This window comes from Aphelocoma coerulescens, chromosome 2 (genome assembly GCF_041296385.1).
Source record: "Aphelocoma coerulescens isolate FSJ_1873_10779 chromosome 2, UR_Acoe_1.0, whole genome shotgun sequence".
In the NCBI taxonomy this organism is placed as follows: Eukaryota; Metazoa; Chordata; class Aves; order Passeriformes; family Corvidae; genus Aphelocoma; species Aphelocoma coerulescens.
Genome location: NC_091015.1, coordinates 101,611,958 through 101,639,528, shown reverse-complemented (window position 1 = coordinate 101,639,528; position 27,571 = coordinate 101,611,958). Strand labels below are relative to the sequence as shown.

The window sequence follows — 27,571 nt, the reverse complement described above, 5'->3', positions numbered from 1 at the left end:
GGCGGCGGCCGCCGCCATCGCCATCGGCACTGTCACCATGCTGAGCCGCAGCTCCTTCACCAGCTTGGTGGTGGGCGTGTTCGCCGTGTACGTGGCGCACACCTGCTGGGTCATGTACGGCATCGTCTACACGCGACCCTGCCCGGCGGCGGCGGACGGCGCGGCTGGCGCGGCCGGGGGATGCGTTTGGCCCTACTTGGCGCGGAGGCCCAAGCTGCAGGTGAGCGGGGCGGGGACGGCCCTCGGCCCCCCGGCGCACCGCCCAAGTCACGGGCTCCTCGGCAGCACCCCTGTCCCTGCCCCCTGCTCTCCGTCCCTGTGCGTGCCCTCTGCCCCCTGTCCCTGCTCCCCCCCGGGCCAGCCGCTCCCACGCCCTCTCGTAGTGCTGGGCCTTGTGGAGAGCGCCCTTGGCTGGTGCACGGGTAGGACTTGGGTTCGGGTGTTTTTATTGATTTCGTATATCTGCTGTCATACACATCCTGGTTAGAGCAGCCTTGCGGAAGTAATGCTGGGCCTGTTTAGTCTAAAGAAGACTGAGAAGGGATCTTATTAATTTATGTAAATATCTCAAAGGATGGGAGCCAAGGGGATGGTGCCAGACTCTTTTAAGTGGCGACAGAATGAGGAGTCGTGGCCATAAGCTAAAACAGAAGAAGTTCCACTTCAGTGTGAGGAAGAACTTCCTTATGTTGAGGGTGGCAGAGCACCTGGAACAGGCTGCCCAGGGAGATAGTGGAGTCTCCCTCTCTGGAGACATTCTGAGCACACCTAAATGTGTTCCTGTGTTACCTGCCCTAAGTGAACCTGCCTTGGCAGGGGAGTTGGACAAGATGATCTCCCGAGATCCTTTCCAGCCCTGACAATTCTCTGATTCTGTGAAATGGCTCCACTTCCTTCAACTTCCAGAACAGGTCATGCCATTAAAATTTATTTAGGGGCTGTGTTTCTGCCCCTAAAAGGAGCTGAAAGACTTTTTTGAGTACAGTGTTTTCTTTTGCTTCGTATACAGCCTTCCTGCACCTGGGGGAATTAGTGAAGCTGTAAGACAGACCTGTACTCTAAACGTAGTGATGCATGAATTTATTTCCATACTCTGATTTCTCTGTGCTGTGTTTTGGTTCCAGTTAAGCGTGTATACTACCACACGGTCAAGCATTGGTGCTGAGAGTAATATAGATCTCGTTTTGAATGTGGAGGATTTTGATATTGAGTCCAAATTTGAAAGGTAAGGATCTGAACCAGTAGTATCCAAGGTATTGGAGTTCTTTGTTTAATTCTGAAGTGTGCATCCTAACTAGGAGTTACATGGACAGAAGTATGCATGAAGCAAGGTAGATTTCCCTATTGGTTAGCTTGGGTCAGCGTTTTCAGCCATATAGGCAAACATTTTGCAGAAGTGTGCCTTGCTTATAATAGTAAAAATTTCCTCCCATTGAGAAAATCTAAAGACAAATGTGCCTGGGAATGCTTGAGACTTGCCTCTAATCACATAGGTAGGACACTGGCTACACATGTTATGTTTTGTTCTTAATTGCTGTGGCTTCAGACTTGGAACAGGACTTGGATATCAAACCATGTTCTCCTTTCCTGTGGTTTAGCAACATGCTGTTCCATAACTGTTTCTCTGCTAACAGTCACACAAGAAAACCTTTCTTTCTGATAATTTAGGGTTTGGGCATCTTCTGAACAGATAGAGGTGCCAAGATTGTGCCCTTAGAGAAATTTTTTAGTGTAACAGTGCAGTCTACATAGGCGCTTTGTACAATTAAATTGACTGGAACTACTTGTTTTGTTCTTTGTCTTTGCTGCCTCACTTTTTATTTGTTTGTTTTTCTAAAATAATTGCCTCACTCTCTTACTCTCTTACTGCAGTCTCCCAGGTTCTTTCACTTTCTGCGTTTTCTATGATTAAAGAACTTGTTGGTTGCTGTTTAGGTCATATTAAACTTCATCTCTGGCAGACCTTATAAGAATTGTTTTACTGACAGGGTCTGCTAAGCCATGGAAAGTATTCAGAGCAGAATAAGCTGAGCAAGTCTACAGGAATAGAGGAGGCATTATGCAAGGGTGCAAGTAGGATGATTTCTTGGCTAGTACAAGGGGAGTGACTTCATAGTTTGGGGCTCCAGTTTAGAGTTCTGTGCTTAACGTGCCATAGCTGAGAAGATATTTTATTAATGCAAAGTGCATGGCAAAACTTTATGATTTTCTTTTTAAACTTTGTATTGTGTATATGGTCTGTGATACATATTTAGCACATGGGAGGCTGTTTTTTACAAGTGCTGTCATATTTTGGCCCTGTGACCTATCAGTAGAGAAAAGCAACAAAAGATGATGTAGTCTTGTGTTATCTAGGGCAATAAATTATGAAGTGGACAAAGATTAAACTATCTTAAGATAATAGTAAAACTTAGAAAATGCAAATAAAAATACAAATGAGGCAATATTGTGATATGTACTGGAGTATAAAAAATGACCCTATCCAGCCATGGAACATGTTAGCCAGAAGTAATTGTTGTGTTCCAGGCAACCCAAATGTTTAGTAATAGCTAAGTATTTCAGCATGTGCTATGTCATCTCATAATGTATTTATTTTGTATTTTAGGACAGTCAATGTCTCTGTACCAAAGAAAACCCGAAATAATGGCACATTATATGCATTTGTATTTCTTCATCATGCTGGCATTTTGCCATGGCATGATGGTAAGCAGGTGCATATAGTAAGCCCTCTGACCACGTACATGGTCCCCAAACCAGAAGAGATTAATTTGCTCACTGGTGAATCAGCCACACAGGTAGGTGTGTGTTCCATCTATAGAATAACATCTGCAAAATAAGTAATTTCTTTTATAGACACTTCTAGTGTTAGTAACTGCTGTGCTTGCATCTTTAAACTAATGATGATACAATGGGAAAAAAAAACCAACCAAAATCCTCTTCTTGATCATCGTGCTAATAGCAGACTATTCAGCAGAACAGAGGCAGAGCACTTTAAAACACTGACTAGTTATTAAAGTACTTCCCTAGTTAACAATAATTGCTTCAAGGACTCATTGTTTTTGGTAGAAATACTGTATTGCTCTGTAACAGCATGGTGCTCCTTTCTATAGTGAATTGAATTAATGTGAAATAATATGCTTTGCTGTTGTAAAATAGCAGAATAAGATATGAAGACAAACAGGTAATGTTTGGAGGATCATTCACATCCTTTGGACTGTTTTGGAGTTACATCTGATTACTGTACAGTCCTGCTTTCAAAGTGATTTTTTCTTATTAGTATCCACATTCCTAAGGTATGAAGATTAATTAGGTGAATATTCCTTCTTGATGAACAAGGCTGTGAATGGACACTGAAGTTTTTCAGTGTCAGATGGTGGTGGGCCTTTATAATCCATTATTTTGTATTTGAGCAAAACACTTGATCTGGTCAAAATTAAGATAAAGTGTTTCTTAGTGGGCTTCTGATTTTTAATATAGTTAATGACTCCCTGGATTCTGTGACTTAGATTATTACCCTGTTCAAAATTTTGTGTTGGTTAGCAGTATGTATTTTTATTCTTTTTTTAAAGCAAATTGAAGCAGAAAAACAGACCAATGTCCTGGATGAACCTGTCTCTCACTGGAGGTCAAGACTAACCTTAAATGTCATGGTGGAAGATTTTGTGTTTGATGGCTCATCCCTCCCTGCTGACGTTCACCGTTACATGAAAATGTAAGTCAATGACTTAATTTCATCAGATATGTTATTATAAACTTATGGCACATTTCTTCAAAAATCCTGACCTTCTTTCATATTTGACGTTTAAGTGGGCACCTAGAGACAAAAATGCTTGCATTTTCGTAGTGACAAATTGCTGCTAAGGTATTATGTACTAGAAAACCTTACTGGGGACACCTGGTTCCTGGGCAGCTCAGAGTTTAGAATACTTTCTGTGTGTGGAGTTACCATAGTAAGGCAAAGCAGCACTATGAAGATACAGGTAAAATGCTACAGCAGGCTTGAAACCCATTTGTTCTCCAGTTGTCCTTCTGGCCTTCAGAGCAATTGCCATCCCTTGACCCTTTCCAATTATCCTTCATCTACGAGTTACCTGTACAAACTGGAAGTGCTGAAGAGGCATGGCTGATCTCCTGTGATAACTTTTTTTCTCCCTTTATGATTGGCTTTATTTTACTTTGACAGTGTGTGTTCCTACATGATGTCATTTTCCTCAAGAAAATGCTAACAAGCAGGGATGGGATTTTAGGCCACTAGGTGCAAGCAGTAGCTTCTACTCACAGCTACTTCAATCGCTTCCAGTATCAAGCATATAAGTAGTGCTGTACAGGCTTGTGCTGCTGTATGTTAATGCCTTTCTCTACTTAAATCCAGAAGTAGTTGGTTTACCAGCAGACCCTGGGGTTCTGGGATAGCTTCCCAGGAGAAGAGATAAACTTAGTAACTCATAAAATAGACCCAAGATAGCAAGAAGGGGTTGTTGGAGTGGGGTTGATGAACGAGGACATGTTTTTTGGTTGATTTGCATTGGTGCTGTTTTGTTATTGCATTATACAGGAAGATAATTTGGATATGAAACAACCTGCTGCAATATCACTAACAATAGCTTTAATCGTAGTGATTACATAGAAATCACTTCAGTTAAATAACCAAGCACTACTTCTGACCCTCAAATTAGTACTTTTCTGTGTTACTCTTGCACATTGTGTTTATTATGCAGTCTTTCTTAGCATGCATAGAGACTTCCTTCTTTTGTCGACAGCTAAAATTCAACTTTCAGCCTTTAAAAGTCTCCATTATGCTACTTAGATTTCTACCGAGAACGTCACAGCGTAGATGACTGCCTTTCTAGTGAAGACATTAAGAATTTGTCTCTGTTAGGGCATTGGGCTAAATACTTCTCTAAGATACTGACAAAGCAATTGCATGTAGATCATAATTTGCTAATAACTTTGCAGTAATCAATTTGATAGAGGGCTTGAAGGCTAGGAAGTTTTAACTGGATTCGTGCAGGTTGGTGAGGTGGTAGAGCAATCCAAATGAGAGCTTGTGTAGATGGCAGAGAAGATTTCTGCTCCTTGTATGCTCCCTGCAATAGTATCTGGCCTTCCCAATTGTGCATCAGCCATCACATTCATGGTCCCATGTGGGCTAGAGCATGTGATTGATGTCCTGCTGGGCACAGAGGAGTGGGGGAGATGGTGGAGAGGTGTCATGGTCACAGGAGGGGGATATTTGTGATGAAGGATACAAATATGTGGCAGTAAACTTTGGTATGTTTCTCTTCCACAGACTTCTAAATTTCCCTTGGTCATGCAAAAGCTTCAGCATCATCACAACCAATCTCATTTGTATTTTTATTTGCTTATTCTGTCCTTCTACAGAAAAGTAAAAACAAACAATATATTTCAGTACAGATATCTTTCAATGAAAGATTGATTCTAGGCTAGTGGCTAGTTTCTTGCTGTGTGTTAAAAGAAAGTGTGCCTGACAAGATGGTGGGAAATTACATGGGTAGATCTGAAAGTGATGAATGAGTGCTAATTTGAATAAAAGTAGTTTTCTTTTTAGATCACTACAGTCATAAAATCCATGTTTAAACATCCTAGGGTTCAGTTGGGGAAGACAGTGCATTACCTTCCAATATTATTTATTGATCAGCTAAGCAACAGAGTGAAAGATTTGATGGTGAGTAATAGAATACCTTTAATTACATTTAAAAGTTTTAACAGTTACCTTCAATGTTGTTTTAATTAAGATTTTCTCATAGGTTGCTTGCTGTAATGAAAAAGTATAAATGCACAAAAGGACTCAATGACCATTTAACTTAATGTGATCTACTGTGGTAACTGCAGAAGCTGGATCTGGGTTTTGAGACTTTTCTCTGGCAGAAGTATCTGTCAAGTGTTGTCTTTTATTCCACCAAAGATGTTTGGATTCCATGGCTTCTGCCTTTTGGGTGGATATAGAGGACGTCATGGTAGCACCAGCAGCAGCAGGAGCCGTCTCCTCAGAAGTTTGACTCCCTAAGATGAAGAAGTTCTGTTAGCATCCCAGAGTAGCTTCTCATACCTTCAAGGGAAATAAGCATATTGACATATCCCCAGCTGATAGTGGAGCTACACTTGAGAGAAGTCAGTAGCTATTCTCTTATCTCTTCAAAATTCACTTGTGGTTAAATTTCTTGGTGCTGCTGTCTATCATGTTAGAGTAACTTGAGCACTTGAAAGCTTGGAGTTAACAGTATGTTCAATGATTTTGTGCTCTCAAATAAATCTGGACTTTGAAACTTCAGTAATGGAATTACAGAAGGGTGAAGTTGGATGAGATTTTTGGAGATTGCTAGTCCAATGCCCCTTCTCAGAGTAGGATCACATAGAGTGAGTTGTTCACGACCTTTTCCAGTTGAGTTTTGGTTATATCTAAGGATGGAGAGGCCACAGCCTCTATGGGCAACTTGCTTTAATGTTCAGTCACTCCAGCAGTTTAAAAAAAGAAATTATAAATGTAAGTAGAATTTCTGTATTCAGTTTTTGCCCAACTCTTCTCTTGTAAGAAATCATGCAGTTCCCTTGCTATAGGTTAGACATGGCAGTCACCTATATCTAAATCATGTTGATCTTAGCAGCTCTTAGTTAAGCTTTGCAGTTCTTTTCAGTTGCACTGACTGGAGTTTGTTTAATGAAGTTACTGAGAACAGCAGTCTTGGGGAATGTCTCAAAACTGTTAAATGAGCACGTCTGGATTCTCCATCTTCTAGATGGAAGCCTTGGTAGATGTAAACTTACCATAAACTTTCTAAATTGTCTATCCAATTCATTACTTTCGCTCAGACCAAGAATTTTGTTACTTAGTGTTCAGGAGAGTCTTTACAAACTTGTGTCCCTTCCACCCCAGATTTGTACAGCAAAATAGACTCGTGAACATTTGTTACAAGTCTTGATAGCAGATAGTTTTGTCCAGTATTTCTTTAGATACACTTTTGTAATATCTCTATTAGTGGTCGTAGTCCTTTGTTTTAAGTTTTATCACAGCTCATCCAGTCCAGTTCAGTACATTCATGTGAACTAATAACTGGTCAAGTCATGTACCCTGTTCACAGATAAACTCAGCATTCTCATGTTACTAATGACATTCCTGCAGTTGTCATGCATGTCACAGTTAATGCTGTTGTAACTCATTGCCTTAGAAAGTCATTAAAGATCCTGGGAAGTGCTGCAAAGACTATTCCACTAAGAGCAGCCAACTTCCCCTTCAGCAGTGGTTTATGTGATATCTCAGTAGTGACTGGTCTAATGGCTCTTAAGCCCTGCAGCAAGAGTGGTCCTGTAGTAAACATTCTGTGAGAGAATGAGGGGTAAGTGAAGAGCAGGAAAGAGTAAGGAAAGAAGGTGGTACAGCTTTGATGGAGCCAGGTTAACGTTTGCTGTAAGTAGGGGCACAGACAGTGTCTCTTTTCTATGCCTGACCTAAAATCATGGAGCTAAAGATGCATTTTTCCTGCGTGTGCTGGGCTGTATAGATTGTCAACTGACTCTGATTTTGATCAAGATGTAGGCCTTCTGTGGTAAGTACTGCAGTGTAGAGATTATGTTCCTCATGTTCTTAAATGTGCTTGCCAATGCTGGGGTTTTGGGGATTGCACAGAATTTAATAAAGAGATCATTTTAAAATTCATACCACTGAACTTTACTTGCAGTGTTTGCACACTGTTTTGTAGTATTGATTAAGTAGAGTGCTAGAAGTAACGTGTGATGCTCTGATGCCATACTGCAAGAGAAGGTTGTATTGCAGGGTTTCAGTCATTCCTTGCTTTCAAAGGCTTAGCAACCGTCACACATCGAGGTTGTGAGGCTTTTAGCTGAATGTTGAGAAAGAATTCATTCTTCTTATCTTTATTTTAGAATTTCCATCTCTGTCTTCTATTGCAATCTGATTTTCTCTCTACGCTACCCCTAACTCCACCCTAGTAGTTCTTTCTCTGTGGAGAGTGCACTTGCCACGTGCTGCTTACCCAAGCAGTCGCAAAATTTTTGTTGCTTGTTCATCCTCCACTGGTAAAATTTCTTTTCCCTTTCTCCCATAAATGTTGATGCTGTTTTTGATAGACTGAAAAATTGAAATGAGACAAATTACAGGAATCCTTTGAAAAGGAGAAGCAGTCTGGAAGATGTTTATATAGTTTTTGGTAAACAGTTGTAGAATCTTCCCAGTATTCTCTACAGTTGGCTCTAACCACACTTGTTTTTCTGTTCTGTTCAGTCCAGAGATCCCTGACGCTGTTCTAGTTTCTCAAGCTTTACTATCTGCTGTATTCATAAAACTTTCTCAGCTTCCCTTCCTCACCCTCATTTGCCTGCATGTTCTGCCACTGTCTGAAAAGCTTACAGGGTCTTGGGAGGGTGGTGAGATTGAGATTTGTTTGTAGTTACTGGAGGACAGAATCAATGGGAGAACGAACGTAGCCCTCAGTTCACATCTGACTGATAGGTGAGGAGCCTAAAACTGTGTTCTATGTCACAAGAATCAGAAGAAGTCCATTCACCTCAGTTAGGTGTCAGCTAACTAATTACTGTAGAAAGAGATGCAGTGTAGAGTAGCAGGTCTGAGATGGGAATTATGATTGGGAGTAATTAGGAGCCTGGAGCAGTAGGTCTTGAATTCTTACAAAGTGTCTGCCCATCTGTAGTCCTGAGCTATCCTTGGAAATGTAAAACATACTGCCTGAACTTGTACTGAGGTAGCTGCTGAGTACTCTAACATCTGAGAGGACAAGGGGTTTTTTCTTTTTTTTTTTTAAACTTGTTTGAGAGGTGGATATGGACAACTGTCATGCAGAAGGAGCTGAGGCAATTTAAGACTTTTTTTTCCTGGCTTAATTAACACATAGATGATAGAGTAGGGTTAGCTGAAATTTATTCTTTGGGGGCAGGAAGAAAGTTTTTGTGATACCCCAGATCCCAAAGTTATCTTACTTAGCTTTAGCTATGGTATTTTCACTAGTCTGAGCTAGTGGCATCATCTTGCTTCCCTATCCTTTCCATTTCTCTTGAAATCAGCCTCAATGTAATAAATTTCTGACTGGTTTTTGGGCTACAATTTATTTGTTGGCTGAGTTTTTGGGGTTTTTTTTTTATAATATTTCTAGTTTAGGTGATCATAGTGTATACATTCAGAGAAGAACTGTCAAAAGAATTATCTTAAGCACACTTTCCCCACTTTATGCTGCCATCTCTGAGGCATTTATATACAAGAACAGTGAGGTTGCTATAGGAACTTGAACAGAACAAGCTGCTAATTTAAACATTTCTTGGAAAAAACGCAAAGACTTCAAGCATGGTATAGAAGTCTAAGATCTTATTCCCTATAAAAAACAAACTGAATTCTTAAAATTGTGTGATTAAACTATAGTGTGATACAATCACTTTATTTAATAAAAAATGAATGGAAGTAATTCTTGCCATTTTTCTGGTGTTAAAATGAAACTATGTCTTTTTAAAATGCAGGTTATAAATCGTTCAACAACAGAGCTACCTCTTACAGTGTCATATGACAAAATATCTCTTGGAAAACTCCGATTTTGGATCCACATGCAGGATGCTGTGTACTCCCTCCAGCAATTTGGTACGCTTACCTTTAATGACTTCAAGCCAAGAAACCACAGCCTAACCCCTCAGTTTGTTTCTTTTATATTCATAGATGACACTTCTTTTTCTGGATAGCTGGTGAAGAGGTTTAATGCTACAAATCTTGTGTTGTTTCACCTTAAGTTAAAGATAAAAATATATGTTGACTTGTGGTAGGGAACAAGAATACAGAGGTAAATTAATCATTTTTAAAATGAGTTTTATTTGAATAGTACTCTGTAACAGCATAAGAGGACATAATCAAGAAGAGCATTTTCATTATGGGTTTCCCCTATTGATCCATGGAACAGAAAAGTTGGATCAGTGGTACATAGGCTTTGATACAAGGCTTGTATACAGCTGCTCACTGTAGCTGTATATCTGCAGTGAAATACAGGCAGGCCATCCTAAGTAAAATCCAACTGCTTCTCCTTAGCTCAGGCTAATGTATATTAAAGCTACAAGTATGTCTGCTAAACATAATGGTCTTGAAATAATCAAGCAATTGCTTGCTCAGAGTTTGTGTCGGGCCTTTGTCCACCATCACTTCTCCATAATTTTTTGTAAGAGTCCTCAGAATTGAAATTTTCATATTCCATGCCTCAGTTGTCTTGTGAAAGACACAGATAGCAAGACCTCTCATCCCAGGACTACCTCCTCTGCCTGGAAAAAAAGCCTGTCTAAGATGCTGCTTGTTCCCCATAAGTGTATAGATAGTGAAACATAAGGTTTGAAATTTTCCTGTTGGAGTAATTTCTGGAACAGTCACCTTAGATGAGTAGCAAAATTCCAAAATCACTTGAAAATGGCCACATTCTTGCTGTGATGGCAAAGTAAGCTGGTGCTGAACTCAAGCACCATTGCCATAAACACAGCATTGTGTATTTTCTGAGAACTGTAGACTTCAATCATAATATTGCATCTGTGACAATATTTCTCACTGACTTTTGTTGTGCTTTACAGTGTAGTCCTTTTCTCATTTTTCAGCTTTTGATGTGAAGCTCACTCTTCTTGTCTATCAAACTAAAGTTCAGAGGCCAATTTGAAAAACCTTTTTTTTTTGACTTCCCACTCAGGCCAAAATGATTTCCTGTGTCTTGCCATTTGTCTATCAGGTGTTCAGCTTAGGTTGTAATTATACAGCATGTTAAAGGCACGTTACAAACCACATTGTAATTATATAAGTTAAAGGCTTGTAACTGATGGGTTTTGTTTATGGCAAGCCCTATATCTTGCCAAAATACAGGTAGATTAGGATTTTACCAATAAAGCTTCCATCATGTTTTGGATTTATGATTCCTTAAAAAAACTTTTGCAGGTGACGTAAGATTCCTTTCATATTGGACTTGAGCATAACAGCAATGAACTGTCTGGTACTTCTTGCACAGTGACTTGTTCTTTTTCATAGGGTTTTCAGAAAAGGATGCAGATGAAGTAAAAGGAATTTTTGTTGATACTAACTTGTACTTTCTGGCTTTGACATTCTTCGTAGCAGCATTCCATGTAAGTGGTTTTAGGTTTTAGGAAGTACATAATATGAAAAAAAAAAAGGAGGGGGGTGTGTCTGGCTTTCAGGTGTTTTATTTATTAAGAGTTATTCTTGAAAATAGCAATTTCACTAGAGCAATGGAACCATTTTCTGGTACAAGTTAACTATATTTCCAATAGAGAATTAATATGAAAAACTTAAATACGGCAGAAATTTGAGATAATTATATAGAAACTAATAGTTTTGACTGAAATATGAAACATTACCTTCATTATCACTTTTTTACATTGTAGTTGAACCAAAGCCCCTAGAATTAATATACCTGTCAACATTGGTTTAAATTTTGTTGACTTCTCACAAGGTTTACCACTGCAGAGGCATAGCTGGAGCACCTGTACTAGGGTTTGAGTCTCTTACTTCTAATCCCTGCAGAAATTTAGATCAGCTGAAATAAATTGCTTTCAAAAATGTTACTGTAAAGTGTGGAGCACTCATGGTTTGTTGTTGTTGTTGTTTGTCTCTTTCTTAGCATTGGCTTAAATCGGAGTCTTGATTTTAGACACTGAACATTTTTGTAATCTGCAGTTACACTCAACATAATTCCCATACTCTGGGAAAGATAAGAACTTGCCTGGAATGTTATGTGTCTTTATATTTACATTACATACAGTTAATTTGATTGGAAAGCTTTAGACTTCCATGACATATTAATTTAATTTTTCCACTCTGTTTATCACATTGCAAGGTATCTGTAGACTGGGACAAGCTTTTCTGATACGTTTTTCTTTTGTGATCAGTTTCTCAAATAATTTAAAAAAACCCCCAACAACCCCTTCCCATAAACAAACAAACAAATCCCACAAAAACAACTGAAAACTTTCTCATTAAAATCCATGGACGCAAGAATTTTTGGAATCTGTGTTTGAATTTTTTTAAGACACTGCATGCTTAAAGGAAATACTGAAAAATATGCTGAATGAAAATAGTGAAGAAAATAAGGAAGCTTCCTACAAATAAATTGAATTCTAAAAGGTCCTGGAAGTAGGCCACGTTGACAGAGGAAACTTGGCTTGCTATATTGTAGGATTTTCTTTTTTTAAAAGCTTTGATAATATCCAAACCTAAATTGACTATCAGTCCAATGCAGAGCATTTTCAGTCTAATTTAGTGTGCCTTTCCGTGGTCCCTCAAGGAGGTGTGTGGTTCCTCAGGGTCCTCGTTCTTCACCCTCTGTGATGAGTTATCCTGTACTGGGTCCCTGACTTTCTTTACAGGATGGTGATTTGTACAACATTGCAATGGTAGCAGTATTTGAAATTCATCCTGTCATTTTGTACTGCTTTTAGAGCGTGGGCTTATAAAACAGCTTTTCTTTTGAGCTTTTATTTGTGAATCTTAATTTTCTTTTCTGTAGCTTCTAAAACGGGGGTTTTTAATGCCATGTTGAATGCATTGTTAACATTTTCAGTCTCTAATTAGTGCATGTTTCAAGCAAATGAGTATGTTTCTTCCTATTTGCAGCTTCTCTTTGATTTCCTTGCATTTAAAAATGACATCAGTTTTTGGAAGAAAAAGAGGAGCATGATTGGGATGTCAACAAAAGCAGGTATGGACTAGAATGCAAAGTGTTGTCTATACGCTGTCCATTTTAAGATGTGTGTTTTCAGTCTTGCTCTAAGTTGACACTTTGTAGGTTCACAGAGGTAGCAAAATGAGATGGTTTTGTGTACAAAGAAGAGATGGCTAGCAGTCTGCACAGTTAGATGGTTCTAACTTCGTTAGTTCTGTGCTCAGGTATCACTTGAGCACTTGTTTCACTTCTGAGGTTTGACTGTCTTGGAATTGGGAATTAGATTAATATTGAGTCAGTTACCACGTTTTCCTTACTGAAGGAACAGAGAAGTGCTTTGACAGAAGAATGAAGACCAGAAGTTGTTCTGTGGGTGGAGAGAATGTGCTTTCATGGATAATGCTGTTCTGCGAGTCCCTTGTGTTCCTTGTAGATAACTACAGGTTCCAAAATACTTGTGGGTGGAAAGTGCTGTAGTGTAATCTCTTGCTTGATTTGGGCTCTGATGTAAACAGGAGCAATAGAGGCTCCTGGGGTGGGGGGAGGGGGAGAGCATGGGAGGGTTGATTTGATTTGTTTATCAGAAAGATGAGAGAAACCTAGTGATCTGGCATCCTGCCAAGCCTTCCTAGAAACAGATGAAGGTTTTTCCAATAGATCTTTTCCAATTTTGATTATAAAGCAAAATTATAAACCTGGAGTCACTTGACCTCTGAGACTATCCCTAATTCTGTCATATTTACAGATGGATTAAAACATGTAAGGACTATCAGTACCAGAGGGAAAACAAAATTTATGATGATCAACATGTTTTTCTCATGTAGAAAATGCACATATCATTTTTATGAGAGTGCATTTGTTTTTCTAAAGCAGTTGTACTGCTGTTGGCATGTGTATGCCAGAAAGTTCATAAAAATTCAAAACGGTCCGTGGAGTTTCAGAAATAAGAGTCAATTGCCAGTTTCAAAACTCAGTAAAGTCAAATTGAAAAGACTTAACATTTACAAACAATAAATGAGTTTCAAAGACTGACATATTGTCTCACAGCCTTTCAGCTTCCTGGTGACACAATTCATGTCCATGTAGTTCCTAATAGTACTGATACATTGCTGAATAGCTGCAGTACAGAAGCGTTCATTAAATGTTCCAATTTCCTTTCATCTCCTGTGATAAAGATTGCATGAAATGTTTTTGTTCCCTATTTGTCTGGAGATCACTGGCCATTTCTAGGACCACTAGATATATCAAGAAGTATATCAGAATATGTATATCAGAAGTATATCAGAATAAATTCATGCTTAAACTGTGTAAGACAGAATTACACTAAATAGGTCATCAGTCTTCTGTCATCTCAGCTGTTCATTTAAATATTAATAAGCCTTCCATTTTCATTTTTCCTGTCTAGTGCTTTGGCGGTGCTTTAGTACTGTGGTAATATTTCTTTTCCTTTTGGATGAACAAACAAGTTTATTGGTACTGATCCCCGCAGGCGTTGGTGCAGTGATTGAGGTGAGTTCTTAAAGCTGTAGTACCAGATACCTGTATTTGCAGCAACATCCATAGTTTACAGTAGAAAAAGAATGCTAAACTTGTTACTGGAAAATTTTGCTGTAGCTTGCATGTCCTTGGCTATCAGTGGCAGAGGAGATTATGTCCCTTGATCAAATAACTAAACTGGAAGTACCAGTTTTTCTGGGATGGTCCAGCGGATACTGTAGAAACCAAACACGGAGTGATGCTGAGGTTCCAGCTGTCACATAATCTGGTAGGCCTCACTCCTGGCCAGGCAAGTACAACCATGTCAACAAGCCTGCATGGAAGCACTGTGGAAGAGCAGGCTGTGCGCCTGCAGACAGTGTCAGGACTGAGGTGATGGGGGAAGGAGGAAAAGGAGGAGGCTGCTGCCTGTGTGCATGATTCTGCATGTCCTCGTCTAGTCAGTGGGTTGCAGGTAGCACAGTTGTCTCAAAGTGACAGTAATCATATGGACAGTACATCTCAGAGGAATTTGCTAGGAAGAACTTCTTCACAACTTGTTCTTAACTCCTGTTTCTCATGCAGTACTAATAGTGACATTGATGCTGTAAGAATTTTCTCACTTGCATCAAAGATAACAGTAAAGGATCATCTTTACCCTATTTCCCTTTTTTTTTTGTTTGGAATATATGGTGGGTGAGAAGAGAATATTGGTGTATCTAAAGTTAAACAAATAAACCTTGTCCACAAAAAGTTTCATGGGCTGCTCTCCTGGGGAGCTTGCATTGCCTAAGTTGTCGAATCTGTATAGCAATGTGGGTACGTGAGTAAATTTTCGGGTGAACTGAAACTTTTGGTTTACATTAGGGTCAGGCTGTTACAGCTGTACAGTAATTAACCAAATAATTCAGTGGATTCACTGATTTTTGCTTGTGGTCCACTACTGAAAGGTAATGGCCATGTAAGCATCAACCTAATCGGGAGTTCTGAGGCACCTTCATCAAGGGCATGTAAAAACTTGCTTGACAGGTGACTACTGGGGAATGTTCTAAATGCCTGACCTGGGGTACATGTTGATGCTAACCTCACCTAGGCACTGCAGTCCATATATCCTGGAAGGACTAAATTACTTCACTTAAAGTACATCATCTGATAAAGAGACTTAATAGTACAGGCTCACAATGTTGTACTTGTTTGATGACACAGCACTGGGTTTGTGTAGACACAGGCAGTGTGTGCTGCAATCAGGCTGCTACTGATTTATGCAATGGGTGCTTAAAATAGATTTTCTGGGATCTTGATTCTTATTATCTGAATCCTGACGTTCCTTTGTATAATCTTCTATGTGCACATTTTGTTTTTGCTAATCACAGCTCTGGAAAGTGAAGAAAGCCTTGAAAATGACAATCAGATGGCAAGGTTTGAGACCCAAATTTCAGGTATAGTAGACATTGCCCTGTTAATGATTACACTCTTGAATCATCCATCTGTTTCCAGGTTACTGTGCAACTTGACTTTTAGTGAAGTGAAGACTTTTTTAAAAATTACAGAGGTGTCCTGTGTACATCTCTTTATGAATGGCTTAATCCAGTAGCAGGATGAGCATTTTCAGACCTGTTACTTTCTTTGAGTTCTTTAGAAAAAGCAGCTATTTGTGTATATTTATGGTGCAAGAAACTTCAGAACTTCTCTGTCAGTCCTGTTAAATCCTAATAGGTGGGACTGTACTGCTGCTACTGTGTTGGAAAGGCAACTCTTCAGTGACATCATGTTTTGAAATAAGAAACTGGCTTTTTCATGAACCTGTAGGTGGAACTTCTCCATTGTGGAACTAACAGAAGATATGACATGTTCTGGGGACAGTACACTCTTTGATGATTCTTCTGGATAAAAATGAAGTGCTGAGACTGCAGAATATGCAGTGGCAAAGTTCAGTCTACATTGAAAGTTTATGTTGTTGGTGGGAGAAACAGTTGTCTAATCTTCAGTGTTTTCTTCACAAGAAGTGCTGGGGTTTTGTGCTGCTTGAGATCTAGGTGTCTGGAGCGACTGATGGCTCTGCTTGTTCCTATGTCAGTAATCAAGGAACTGTGTTTAAGCAGGCAGAATTTCTGGACATGTGGAGTTAATCCATAACTGACCTCTCCATGATTATAGTTTTTAATAAATGCTTCCTTTATCTGACAGATTTTTAGCTACTTGGCTTTGCTTTTGCTTTGTGAATTCTGCTGTCTCAACAGCATTTTTCTAAGCAAAGAAGTCCTGGAAGTTTGGTGTAAAATATGAGGTGAAAGGTTAGTCTTTTTGCCTGTATTTAGAAGGCTGCACAGGACAATGTATGACTCTCCTATATAGAAGCTTACAAAAGCTTTGTTACCTGCTTAATGCAGGGGGCTGGACAGCAAATGCTTTCCCTCTGTGTTCTGACTTCATTATGGTTTTTGTATGTGTTGCAGTTTGGTGCATACAATGACTCTGAAAAGAAAACAGAGGAATATGATGCCCAGGTAAGAGGGAATTCTATGTCTTTGGATCTACAAAGTCTGTATATGTGACCTGTTGATTGACTTGTTTTGCTCTTTTTTTTCTACAAATGTATTTTCCATGTTCTCACAGTTGTCAAGTTGATCATCACTGTGTAGATGATGAGATAGTGAGGATTCATTCTGATAATTTACGAGAGGAAACCGCTCCTTTCGGTTGTTGAATCTGGTTGAAGCCTTGCTCTGAGAAGCAGAATTGCAAGCGACTTAGATGAGGAGAGGTCACTCACAAATTTGAAAGCTGATATTTGTACTTGTTATTTGTGCTTCTTACTTTTACTGAAGGAAAGTTCATGTGGTTCCTGATTGGTGAAAGGAGTTAGGCATAGGTGACAACACTGGTGTTAAGTAGGGAGTTACTTTTAGACATGATCTTTGTGCTGTCTCTTAGTGCCTACGCTCTAAGGTGATTGCTTGTCTGAACTGGGCTTTGGAATTTTCACCACCACCACCACTAGAACTGGAAGCATAGTGGAAATGATAGCAGACAATTGGGAATAGAAGAAGATTCTCAGGGAAAAATGATGTCGCTGTCTTCTATTTAATGCCAAGAAAAATCTGCTGTATATAAAATGTGAGCTAACAAACTTATTTTCCTTGTCTATTAGGCTATGAAATACTTGTCATATTTGCTCTATCCACTGTGTATTGGAGGTGCAGGTTACTCCTTGCTGAATGTCAAATACAAAAGGTACTGTAACTCTATAAATTATCTTATATGGAATTGAAACATTGCCATTTTTTCTACATGGTTATGGAAATTGGTTGTTTTAGTTTGATTCATAAGTCAGGAACTGGAAACTTCCTTGTTCTGTCTATCTAAAGCTGAAGAGTCTAGATGGTTTTTTAACATCCTGTAAGCAACAGGCTGTTGTATTTTACAAGTAACCTGATACTACTTTAGTATAGAATTCAGTAGCTTGCATACATGAGCAAGCTGTCAATCAGAAGAGAAGGAAGAAAGCTGCCATTGATGCTCCGAGGACCAGTTGGTGATAGGAGAGTGTACCGGTTTGGCCAAATTTAGAAATATATCTTCTGAGAGAAGGCACAACCACCCTCCCCCACCAGGTTCGGGAAAAAATAAATTTTCCTTGAAGGAAAGTGAAGAAGATAAAACTATTTATTTAACAAACACACAGGAAAGGAAAATGAGGTTAAATGGTAAAATCTTTCGCTGTGGAGGAAAAACCTGGGAAAGCGTTAGAGTCCTCCCTTTGGTCTCCTCGGAGCTGGGGCTTGGGCCAGGGCCAGGCCCTCTGTGTCCGGTGGAAAGTCCTCCCGATGTGCTCTGATGTTACAGCAATCAAGCAGCCCAGTAGAAAAGGGAGAAAATCCAAAATTCCAGAGAAGGAAAAATTCAACTCTCAGTCTCTCTGTGGAGAACAAAGTAGCTGAACCACTGGCCAAAAAAAAACTGTCCTGGGAGCAGCAAGCCGGGTGCTTCCTCCCTCCCCTGCCGCAGTGGGGAAAACCAATTGCTATCTGTGTGTGACCTTGAACAAGCTGCAAACTGCTTTGAAAAAGTTTTGCTCAGCTTTTTCCTTCCCCCTCTCAGGCTCAGTTTAGAGGCATAGAAAGGCACAGGAATTAATTTCTGGGGATAGGGCAGCAATATGGGATACACATCATAAGGTCACCCCCAAGACAGTCCAGTGTTGAACCTGTCCAATAGTGGAGAGAAGCAAAAACTTTGACAAAATTATTTTCTTTGAACAAGAGGCTCTTCTGCTCCTAAACACGATAGCTAGGATAGCAAGCAAGCAAAAGCATTTTTGAGAAAGAGCTCTTTATTCCTTTAGAGCCATGGACTTCCTGCAACATAGTAGTACTTCAGCAAGTGCTGGACACGCAGTGTTTGATGAACAAGTGAGACCCTTGTCCCCTTGCGCTCAAAACAGCTCGTTCATTTTGTGTTGGAGAGATGCAAGCAAGTGTGCAGCCATGAGACTTTGTTGTAGGAAAAATCTGTAAACATAAGCATGGTGGTGGCCATGTAGGCATTTTTATTATAGTCTTAGGCCCAGATGGGATGGGAGAAAACAAGCAGTAGTAGTTCTTTGTAATGTTATTTTAAGCTGTTGCTGCACACAGGGGCCGTAACACTCATACTAGAAACTGGGGCAATTTCTGGGCTATTTGAAAAGCAGGTTTTTTCCAAAGGTTTTTGCCTTAGTAAGCAGCTAACAAATATGCAGCATTTTAAAATTCTGCTTTTCTGACAAAATTCTTGAATTTTTTTAGTATTCAAAAATACTATATTCCAGGTGTTTTATGAGCTGCAGCTTAAGGAAGTGAAAACAATTCATATAATAGAATATAAAAGTCTTGCCATTGTTAAATCAGGAAGGAAATGTGACAACAAGTAATCTAGGCAGTAGATTATCCTTTAATCTTGGAGATACTTTCTGATTAATTCTTTAAATGCTTGTGGATTATGGAAATACTGCTACAACAGTACTGTTGCTATTAATGTGTTAGTAACACAACAGTGCAAGTTTAATTTTAAATGACGTAACCAGAGCATGACAGTTATTAGCTGTTCTCAAGATTGCAAGTAGAAGTACGGAATTCAATCACTGTCTGTAGTACTGCCATTGTTTTGTTAAGATTGTGCTCCACTGAACATCTGGGAGGGTTATTAGATGTAAGGAGGGAAAAACGTAGATTCTTTGTATTTACCTTTTTTTTTAAGTACCTACTGTCATGGTTTGCACTGAATGGTATTTGTTGTTTGAAATCTGACAAGTCCTTACGGTGCCATATTAAGTGTCTCTTAAATATTTAGAATACAGTGTTACCTTTGCAGGCTTTAGTACAGTCAGGGTTCAGTGCACAGTATTATCTCATGTTAGTTATCTGATTATTGACACAGAAGTCTTAGAATAGTCTGTAAAAGTACAAAAACAGGTGATAAACCTCTCGAAACTTCTTGTATGGACTGATAAATATCCTTTGCTTAAAGTACCTTCTATGGAGCCCCTCCTAATCCAAGGAAGATGTGAGGTATTTAGTTCTTGCATGAAGTAATTTGTAACATAGCCATTTCTTGGAGTAGTCAGCGTACAGTCGTGTATAGGATGTGTTATAATTTTGGCTGAAGAGAAATATAACTGTACTCTCTTTATTTGCAGCTGGTACTCCTGGTTGATTAACAGTTTTGTCAATGGTGAGTCCCTTCTGTTCTTTTTTCTATTCATATTTCTTCAAATGAAGGCCAGACTCAAAAGTAGAATATTAACTGCTGTCATTTGGATCCATGTAATACAGAGCAATAACTTATTATTAAACTATCACAGTGATTGAAAAAGGGAGAAGAATCAACCCAAAGTGAACAAAAGAATTAGATGCATCTTCTCTCTTCAGGAAAAAATAAGTGCAAATCATTAATTATGCAAATACAGTTGTGTGATGTACATCTGTGCATTTGGTTTTTTTCCATACTTTCTCTTCAGGAGTGTATGCTTTTGGATTCCTGTTTATGCTGCCCCAACTATTTGTAAACTACAAGGTAAGATTGAAAAGTGATAAAAGTCTACTTTCCTAGTCTCTTCTTGCAGACTTTATTACAATTTGATATTTTTTATTTCTAGATGAAATCTGTTGCACACTTACCATGGAAGGCTTTCACATACAAAGTAAGTAAAGCTCTAATTTAAAGTGGGGTGCAGTCATTTTGAAAATTATTTTCTGTAAAAAGCAGCCTAATAATAAGTAGCTGAAGGATGGTATATTTTTTTAAGAACTAAACTTGTTTGCAGCTGTCCTTAAAAAAAAAACCACTGACTTTCATTTTTCATAATGACTTCCATATAATGAGAATGCTTGCATCCTAGTTTTTATGATAATACTGCCTTTTGTACTGTCAACTGTCTTGCATGAGTGCAGATGTTGGTCCTGCAGATAAATTTGTCAGTCTCAGTTAAATGCATTATTTTAAGAAGATGTCAATGCATCACTGACAAGGGATAGTTCTCGAGAAACAGCTAGGGATGCTTAAAGACCTTATTTTGGCAAGTTCCAGGAGCTACCAGAGACTGAAGTAATGTACACACTGTTCTGTGCTAGGGTGGTAATTGTGAGCTTCTGGGCAAACCTAGTATGAGGGGGGTTGTTCCATGGGGGAAGAGGTGGTGTCCCCACTGCTTAGATTGCCCAGGTAGGAAATAATGCAGTGCTGCAGTCAAGCTCAGTAGCAGACCTTGGAGGGGAAGGTGAGTTTATTTAAAAACAAAATCAACTCACTAACCCTTTGATGGCTGTGTATCCACAAGCACCCACTTGTGTGTCCAAGTGGTTTGTGTAGTATTCAAACACCAAGATGATAGACCCCAGTGTCCCAGTCAGGATTCCTTGTGCTGATATGGATAACAAGGGACACCCACTGTTAAGTTCCCATGTCTCCTATGGTCTCCCTCAGTGGCAACTATATGCTAGTTTTGTTCTTGTAGCCCTAAAGAGCTGGTAGTGTTTTTACTCTATCATTTCCCACCAATCTCAGTCATTAGGATTTTTGTACTGTACTTTGTTTTCCTGATCGTTGTGTCCTGAGAAACCCTGGCTGGATGTGCTGGGATCATCAAGACCCTGATGCCATCAACATGTACCCTTTTTATTTGTGCTTCTACTCATAAATGCTTTTATTTTTCCTTTGTGCTGCTATATTACAATTCTCCAGAACAGTTAAAAGGAGCAGTTTAAAAACTGCTTAAGAAATGGTATCCAGTTCTGAAAAGAAGATTTGGGACAAAAAACCTAAAATATATACATCTAAAGAGACTTAAAAGGCTTTTCCATCTCTATGAGCCTATAGCAACAGTCTAACTTTCTGCTGCCTTAATGTTTTAAGGAAACAGGGTGCATCTAGGAAAACAGATTGAAATGTAGCTGGTAGCAGAATAGCAAATAAACAGTGTTTGATGTGGAAATAGAGACAAAAATAACAATAAACACAGTATTTCAGGCATACACTAGGCAAATCAGCATGTTTCTTAAGAGGAGGGAGCAGAAGGTGTATTAGTGAAATAATTTCTCAATTCTACTTCACCAAAGATAATAACTGAGCCGAGACATCAGCAGTTAAATAAACAACAAAGGGAGGTTATTCAAGCAAGTAACCTTTTAAGCAGTGCAACCTTGCCAAATAGCATTTTCTCACCAAGCATTTATGGTTCCTGTTTAGATGCCATAGGCTACCCACAACAAAAGCTTGTGTATGTGGAAAAAGAAGTCTGTTTTGTTTTCAATTATGTTTAACTTTGTGAGCTTTGGAGGGAGTAATTTACTTTTTTTAATGGATATTTAAAGTTGCTTGCTTTCTTTTGCACTTCAAGCAGAAGGAAGAGTCTGAGGGCTCATCTGTGATCATTTTTCCTTAATTTGACCTCTGACTTTTCAGTTTCTGTGGGTTTTACGTTTATGCCCTTCATACATTTATGAGGAGTACCTTCAAGTGAGGTAATCTCAAAGAAAAGTTACCCAGTCTAAACACTATTGGATGGGCTGCCTTGGTGCACTCACTTGCAGTGGCTTATGAAGACTGCCTGTGTGCCTGAAGGATGGAGCATTTAGCTTTTCCTTCCCTTTGTCATTGTAGGATCACTCACTTGAGTATTGACTTGGAAAGGCTGTCTTTTCCAGCTTGCCAAAGTTTTTATTTTTGCTCCACGACAAACCTTTTCATAGGGTTGAAAAGTGCCATTCTGTATTCTTCAGTCACTTCAGATCGATGGATTTGCTTTGACCTGACAGAAAGAGCTCTTGTGTTGTAACTAATCAGAACTCTCTTGTCCAACACCCTCATTTTCTGCTAGTGTTTTGTTCCATCATATAAACATAGGTTCATTTTGTAGAGTAAATCCTGTGCTTACATCACTTGCCCCCCTTCTTATAATATGGATTAATGTACAGCTTGCTAAACTGCAGGGAGCCACATTACTGACTCAGTTTGTTAACCCAACTGTGCATATTCTTTGCTGAATTTGTTTCCTGATGTTTTTAGTGATTTGGAACGTTTTATTGCAACATATGAGCACTAGAGCTGGTGCACTGTAGTTGATGCATGCAGCCTCCCTCTAGGTGAGAGCCAGATCCAGAGGAGTTGCATTTCTGTTAATTTACCTTTCATTATTGCTGCAGAAGTAGAGCCTATAGTATGTCTAATTGATTGGAAGTGATACAGAAAATTATCCATCCCTTATTCAAGATATGGTTACTTCCAGAAAAGCACTGAAAATATTTTGAAGTCTTTCCAAGGCTATCAAGTTAATCTTCTTAAGAGCAATAAATGAACAAATTTTACACAAATTTCTGCAGAAAACGAAAGTGAAGTGACATTTTCTAAGTCTTGTCATTTGAGTAATGAATGAGCAAAAGTGTGGGGGTTTTTCCAGTTTCTTTTGAAGATTTCTCTGAAATTGAGTCTGTGTTTTTCCCCTCCCATAAAAATACTCTTAACTTACCTGAAACAGTCCTACTTCCTTTTTACTTGTAACTTGTGGTCTGTGGTAGACAGCATGGTCTTCATTAAAAGAATGCATTTTGAAGTTTGCATTAATTAGTTTTGCAGCATAACCTTTAAGTGTTGTTATAAATATGGAAGAAGTCTGTGTTCCTGCAGAAAAACATAGGAAGCTTGTAACTTTGTGTGACTGATAACTTCCTTTCTTCACAGCTAACTGAAGCATACTTTTCTTTAATTTGTAGGCATTCAACACCTTTATTGATGATATATTTGCTTTTATCATCACTATGCCAACATCTCATAGGCTGGCATGCTTTAGAGATGATGTTGTGTTCCTGGTCTATCTCTACCAAAGATGGTATGACTTCCTTTAATGTTCATTACAGTTTTTACAATGCTATTAGATGGTTCTGTCTTGTTGTAAAGAACTGTAGATTGGGATAGACTTGAAGTAGAAGTTTTATACTGTAATAATGTATAGTATAGTATGGTCTGGATAATGGTAGCTAGGTATATGCCTAATGAAAGAAATGGTGAACAGGGCACCCTGCAAAGGAGATCTCAATACAAATAAGAGGGACAGAAACATTTTCCCATAGCTGACAGTAATCCTGGACATGATACAGAGTAGTCAAAAAATTCCTCTTCTCACAGTACTCAGAATTTTTGTCAGTAACCCCTTTTCCCTCCCGAAAACAGCCTTCTTTTCACCAGATTTGGAAGTTACAAAAAAAAAGAAAAAACAACAAAACAAACAAAACTACCAAAACCAGCAGAAAAAACAACCAACCAAAAAACAAACAAACAAAAACCAAACAAGCAAAAACAAAACCAAAAAAACAATCAACCAAAAAAAACCCCACAAACCAAAACCCAACCACAAATCAAACCTGAGACATAAATACCTGAGGTAAGGGGAAGGATAGAAAATCCTAAGCTTTTATTCACAAAACCACTTAGGAGTTCTGGGCTTATAACCCTTGCTGAGGGCCACATCTCCATGTGCTCAGTGTCTTAGGCATGCTCTCCAAGTTGCTCTGCTGGGCAGTAGTAAAGGGTGTTGTCTGGTCAGGACTGCCCTGCTCTGCTTTTCTATTTATCTACTTTGCAAACACAAGTTACCAGGTTCTCTTGTAAGTTAAGGGTCTGTCGAGTTTCAGATTCTTCGAGTAACTAAAATCAGATGGGGAAGAAACTTATATGCAGTACTTATGAAATACTGTTCATAGTGAAGCTAAAGGAAGTGTATTCTTATTCCCAAGAAGAAACATTTTTATGTGGAGCAAACAAGAATTCTAAGCCAAATTCACATTCTACCAGAATACAGATATGTACATCTAACTAATCATTAATACTAACTGCAGACTTCGTTTTGGGGTTTATATAATTGCACCAAAATGTAGTGAAATAGGTCCCCTTCTGAGCTATTTTTGTAGAAGTTAAGAGGTCAGCAGCTTCTGATAGGGGCTGGGCACTAGTTTCAAGTTTGAGAGGTATCCTGGATTGCTTGAGAAAAGACTCCAGCCAAGCTTTAGGGGAGCTAATACATCTCTTAAGAGGTTCTGTTATGAGACAACTGGTTAAGTCATATTGTGAAGAAGCTGATATGTCTGTACAAATCTTTTAAAATGTTGGTGTTTGCCACAAATGGGAATAGAGAATATGATGACAAAGAAATTCACTTTTAAAATTAAGCATGATAGAACTACTTAATTCCTTCAGATAGGAGACTGTAATGTAACTAATGATTTGGGTTTTTTCTGCCAGGCTTTATCCTGTGGATAAGAGCAGAGTAAATGAGTATGGAGAATCTTACGAAGAAAAGTCAAAAAAAAAAAGCTCATAGAGAATAACTAAGAACTGAAGAAGATTCTGATCCCTGGACTCTTACTCGCTTTGTGTATTACCTGGTCTTAAGGAAGGAAAAACTTATTTAATAAGAGTATTTTTAAAGCTTATGACAGAACTACATGGACAATACATCTTCTATATTGCCAAAATCTAGTTTTGATACCCTCCTCTTTCAAGACCCTCTTCTGTCCTCACAAGGTCTACTGTCTGCCAGATGACATTATATAAACTTCCTGCATTTCAGCTTCTCTTCAGTGAAAACCTAAGCATCCTGACCATTGTAATTAAGATCCAGGTCTGTGTTTTTAAGACAACTCACGAACTGAAACTGTGGTGCCTGTGCCACTAGGCTATGAAAACTGAAAAAATAAAACACTGTGTTACAGCAGAATCAAGAATTATTGCCAAACTGGAGGCTGTCAAAAATAAAAGGTATAATATTGGATTATATGCTAATTACCAATCATTCTCATTTGATAATGGAGATAGAAATTGTAGAAATCATGAATTCAGAGCTAAAAAAAGATATTGTTGGAAATATAGGATAAAGCAAATGGTGTTGTTAAACTTCAAATTCCGCTGTGTTCTTCGCCCACAATATAGCAGAGGGTTTCAGTTTTCTTAAAATGAATGAAGGTGTGAAAAAACTGTAACATGATTTCTTTCAATATGTATGCAAGTTTATAGAAATCCTTCTGCATTGTTGACAGACCTGATTTCTTGGCATACCAGGTGTTCATGTAATGCAAATCATTGTTATGTGCTGGGAAAGTCTCTTTAATGCTTCTTAAATTCTTTATCATTTGGTGCTGCAGTGACCTACTAGGCCAATTCTGTCATGTTTCAAAGGGAGCAATTCCTCAGTCCTTTTCACCTCTCCCTCCTTGCCCCATCCTGTTTTTTAGATGAAACACACATCATTCAAATGGAATTGTTTTCCTCAAGTACAGGTTCAACAAACTACACAGATACAGAGAAAAAAAAATAGCCTGGTAAGGAACAATTCGTACCTCTCATACAATGGAAAATCCATATTCCATGGGAATGGAATCATTGAGGGAAGTATTTTGATCTGTTTCTTTCAACTGTGTAAAAATAATCAGGTTGAATTATTATACCAAAATCCAAACTCCTCAGCTATATCTAGAAGCCACTTTTAAAAATGGTTAGAAAAAATTTAAATTTAAAATCTTTGTAAAGCTTTCTAAAAGCAAGTTTCTTAGTAACAGTAAGGGAAATATGGAGTGCATTCCTTTCAGCAGCAAATAAAATACAATTTTAAAAATCCAAAACGCAGAATTGTAGTTTCCAATTGTAGTTTTGCTTTGGTCAGTAAGTTTACAAATAATGATACTTAAGTTTATTAAATTGCATGCTCTTTGTGCAAGGCTGTTTAACCTCAATTTGTCATGAATTGAAAATATTCACTGAATAACTTTGAAAAACACAGGTCAGCTCCTGTGGTCTGCAACTACTTTGAGAACTGGATTTTATCCAGTTCTGATACTGCAAAAGTCTGAACATATAAATATTTGGGTCCCAAAAAGATAAAGAAATATGCCTGCCTATTGTGTTTTGCCACAGACTAGTTTTTCCTATACTGAAGTCCTCCTTACACACTGCTGGCAATGGAAAGGAGTCTTGAAGTGAATATTTATCTCCTGTTCATGTTAAAGTCTCTTTATGCTGTTAATTGTAACTACAGATTATTGATTTTAGCATTAAACACACCCAAGTAAGTCTATGCAAAACTGGGGTTGCATTTGCTGTATCTTGTTTTGAATTTGTTCAGAATGAGCTCTTTGCTGTTAAGCAAACTAGTATTTCACATTAAGTTAAATGTATGTGAAAAGTTTTCCTGATATAAAGAATGCATATAGCACGTTCCCTTTTTGTGCCATTTCAAAACAACCAAGTCATTGGTTCGTCTAGAGTAGCTTCTCAAAGTCCAGAATATCATATTTGGGTATTTCTGATGTTTCATTGCCCATTTTTGTGCACAGCTGTTGAAAAATTGCTCTTGCACCTTTACATACTGTGAGTGTACTGGTCTTCTGTCTTGCATTTCTTGACACTGACCTCATGATATCCTATACAATAGTCATAAAGCATATAAAATTAGAACATTTTAAGTCTTTAAAATGAGCAAGACTTTTCTGTTCAAGTCATGGTTTTATGCATTCCATTTCCAAATAAAAGACTTGGCATATGGGATAAAGAGTTACCTTTTGTTACTGGAAAGAAAGGTGATAAAAAACTGTAAGTAGTAACTTTGGAGATACTAAATTACATGTTTTAACTTTCCACTTGTGGTAATGGCATCAGCTAAAAATGTGGTTCTGCACATGAACCAGCTCACACTGGATTACCAATATGTAGAATCTGTTTAAGTGTCCAAGAGTAACTTAAAAATTTCCTTACTTCTAATGGGATCTCCTGTTGTAACCTACTAGGTGACCATCTCACAGTCTCATCTTCATTAGGCTTGTAATGGCTTTGGAAGTTAAAAGATTACTGTGATTCTGGGTTGGGGCTGGTTTAGAATTAATTGAGAA

At 38.5% G+C, this 27,571-nt stretch overlaps 1 protein-coding gene across 1 annotated transcript; it reads left to right on the top strand.

Moving 5' to 3' along the window:
- Positions 1-25,583, top strand: CLPTM1L (CLPTM1 like). The gene is made up of 17 exons (XM_069004207.1): positions 1-220; positions 1,125-1,225; positions 2,606-2,795; positions 3,570-3,712; positions 5,608-5,686; positions 9,505-9,622; positions 11,033-11,127; positions 12,635-12,719; positions 14,089-14,192; positions 15,533-15,598; positions 16,616-16,666; positions 17,311-17,393; positions 19,837-19,871; positions 20,158-20,213; positions 20,296-20,340; positions 23,408-23,523; positions 24,933-25,583. Exons 1-17 carry the CDS (start codon positions 38-40, stop codon positions 25,009-25,011), a joined length of 1,629 nt encoding a protein of 542 aa, XP_068860308.1. The 5' UTR covers positions 1-37; the 3' UTR covers positions 25,012-25,583.
- Positions 25,584-27,571: the final 1,988 nt, after the last annotated feature.

Excerpts from the sequence above, each read along its gene's own strand:
- CLPTM1L (XM_069004207.1), top strand. The coding sequence starts at position 38 with ATGCTGAGCCGCAGCTCCTTCACCAGCTTGGTGGTGGGCGTGTTCGCC. Across the intron at positions 2,796-3,569 it reads CTGGTGAATCAGCCACACAG|CAAATTGAAGCAGAAAAACA; the intron begins GTAGGTGTGTGT and ends CTTTTTTTAAAG. Across the intron at positions 5,687-9,504 it reads ACAGAGTGAAAGATTTGATG|GTTATAAATCGTTCAACAAC; the intron begins GTGAGTAATAGA and ends TTTAAAATGCAG.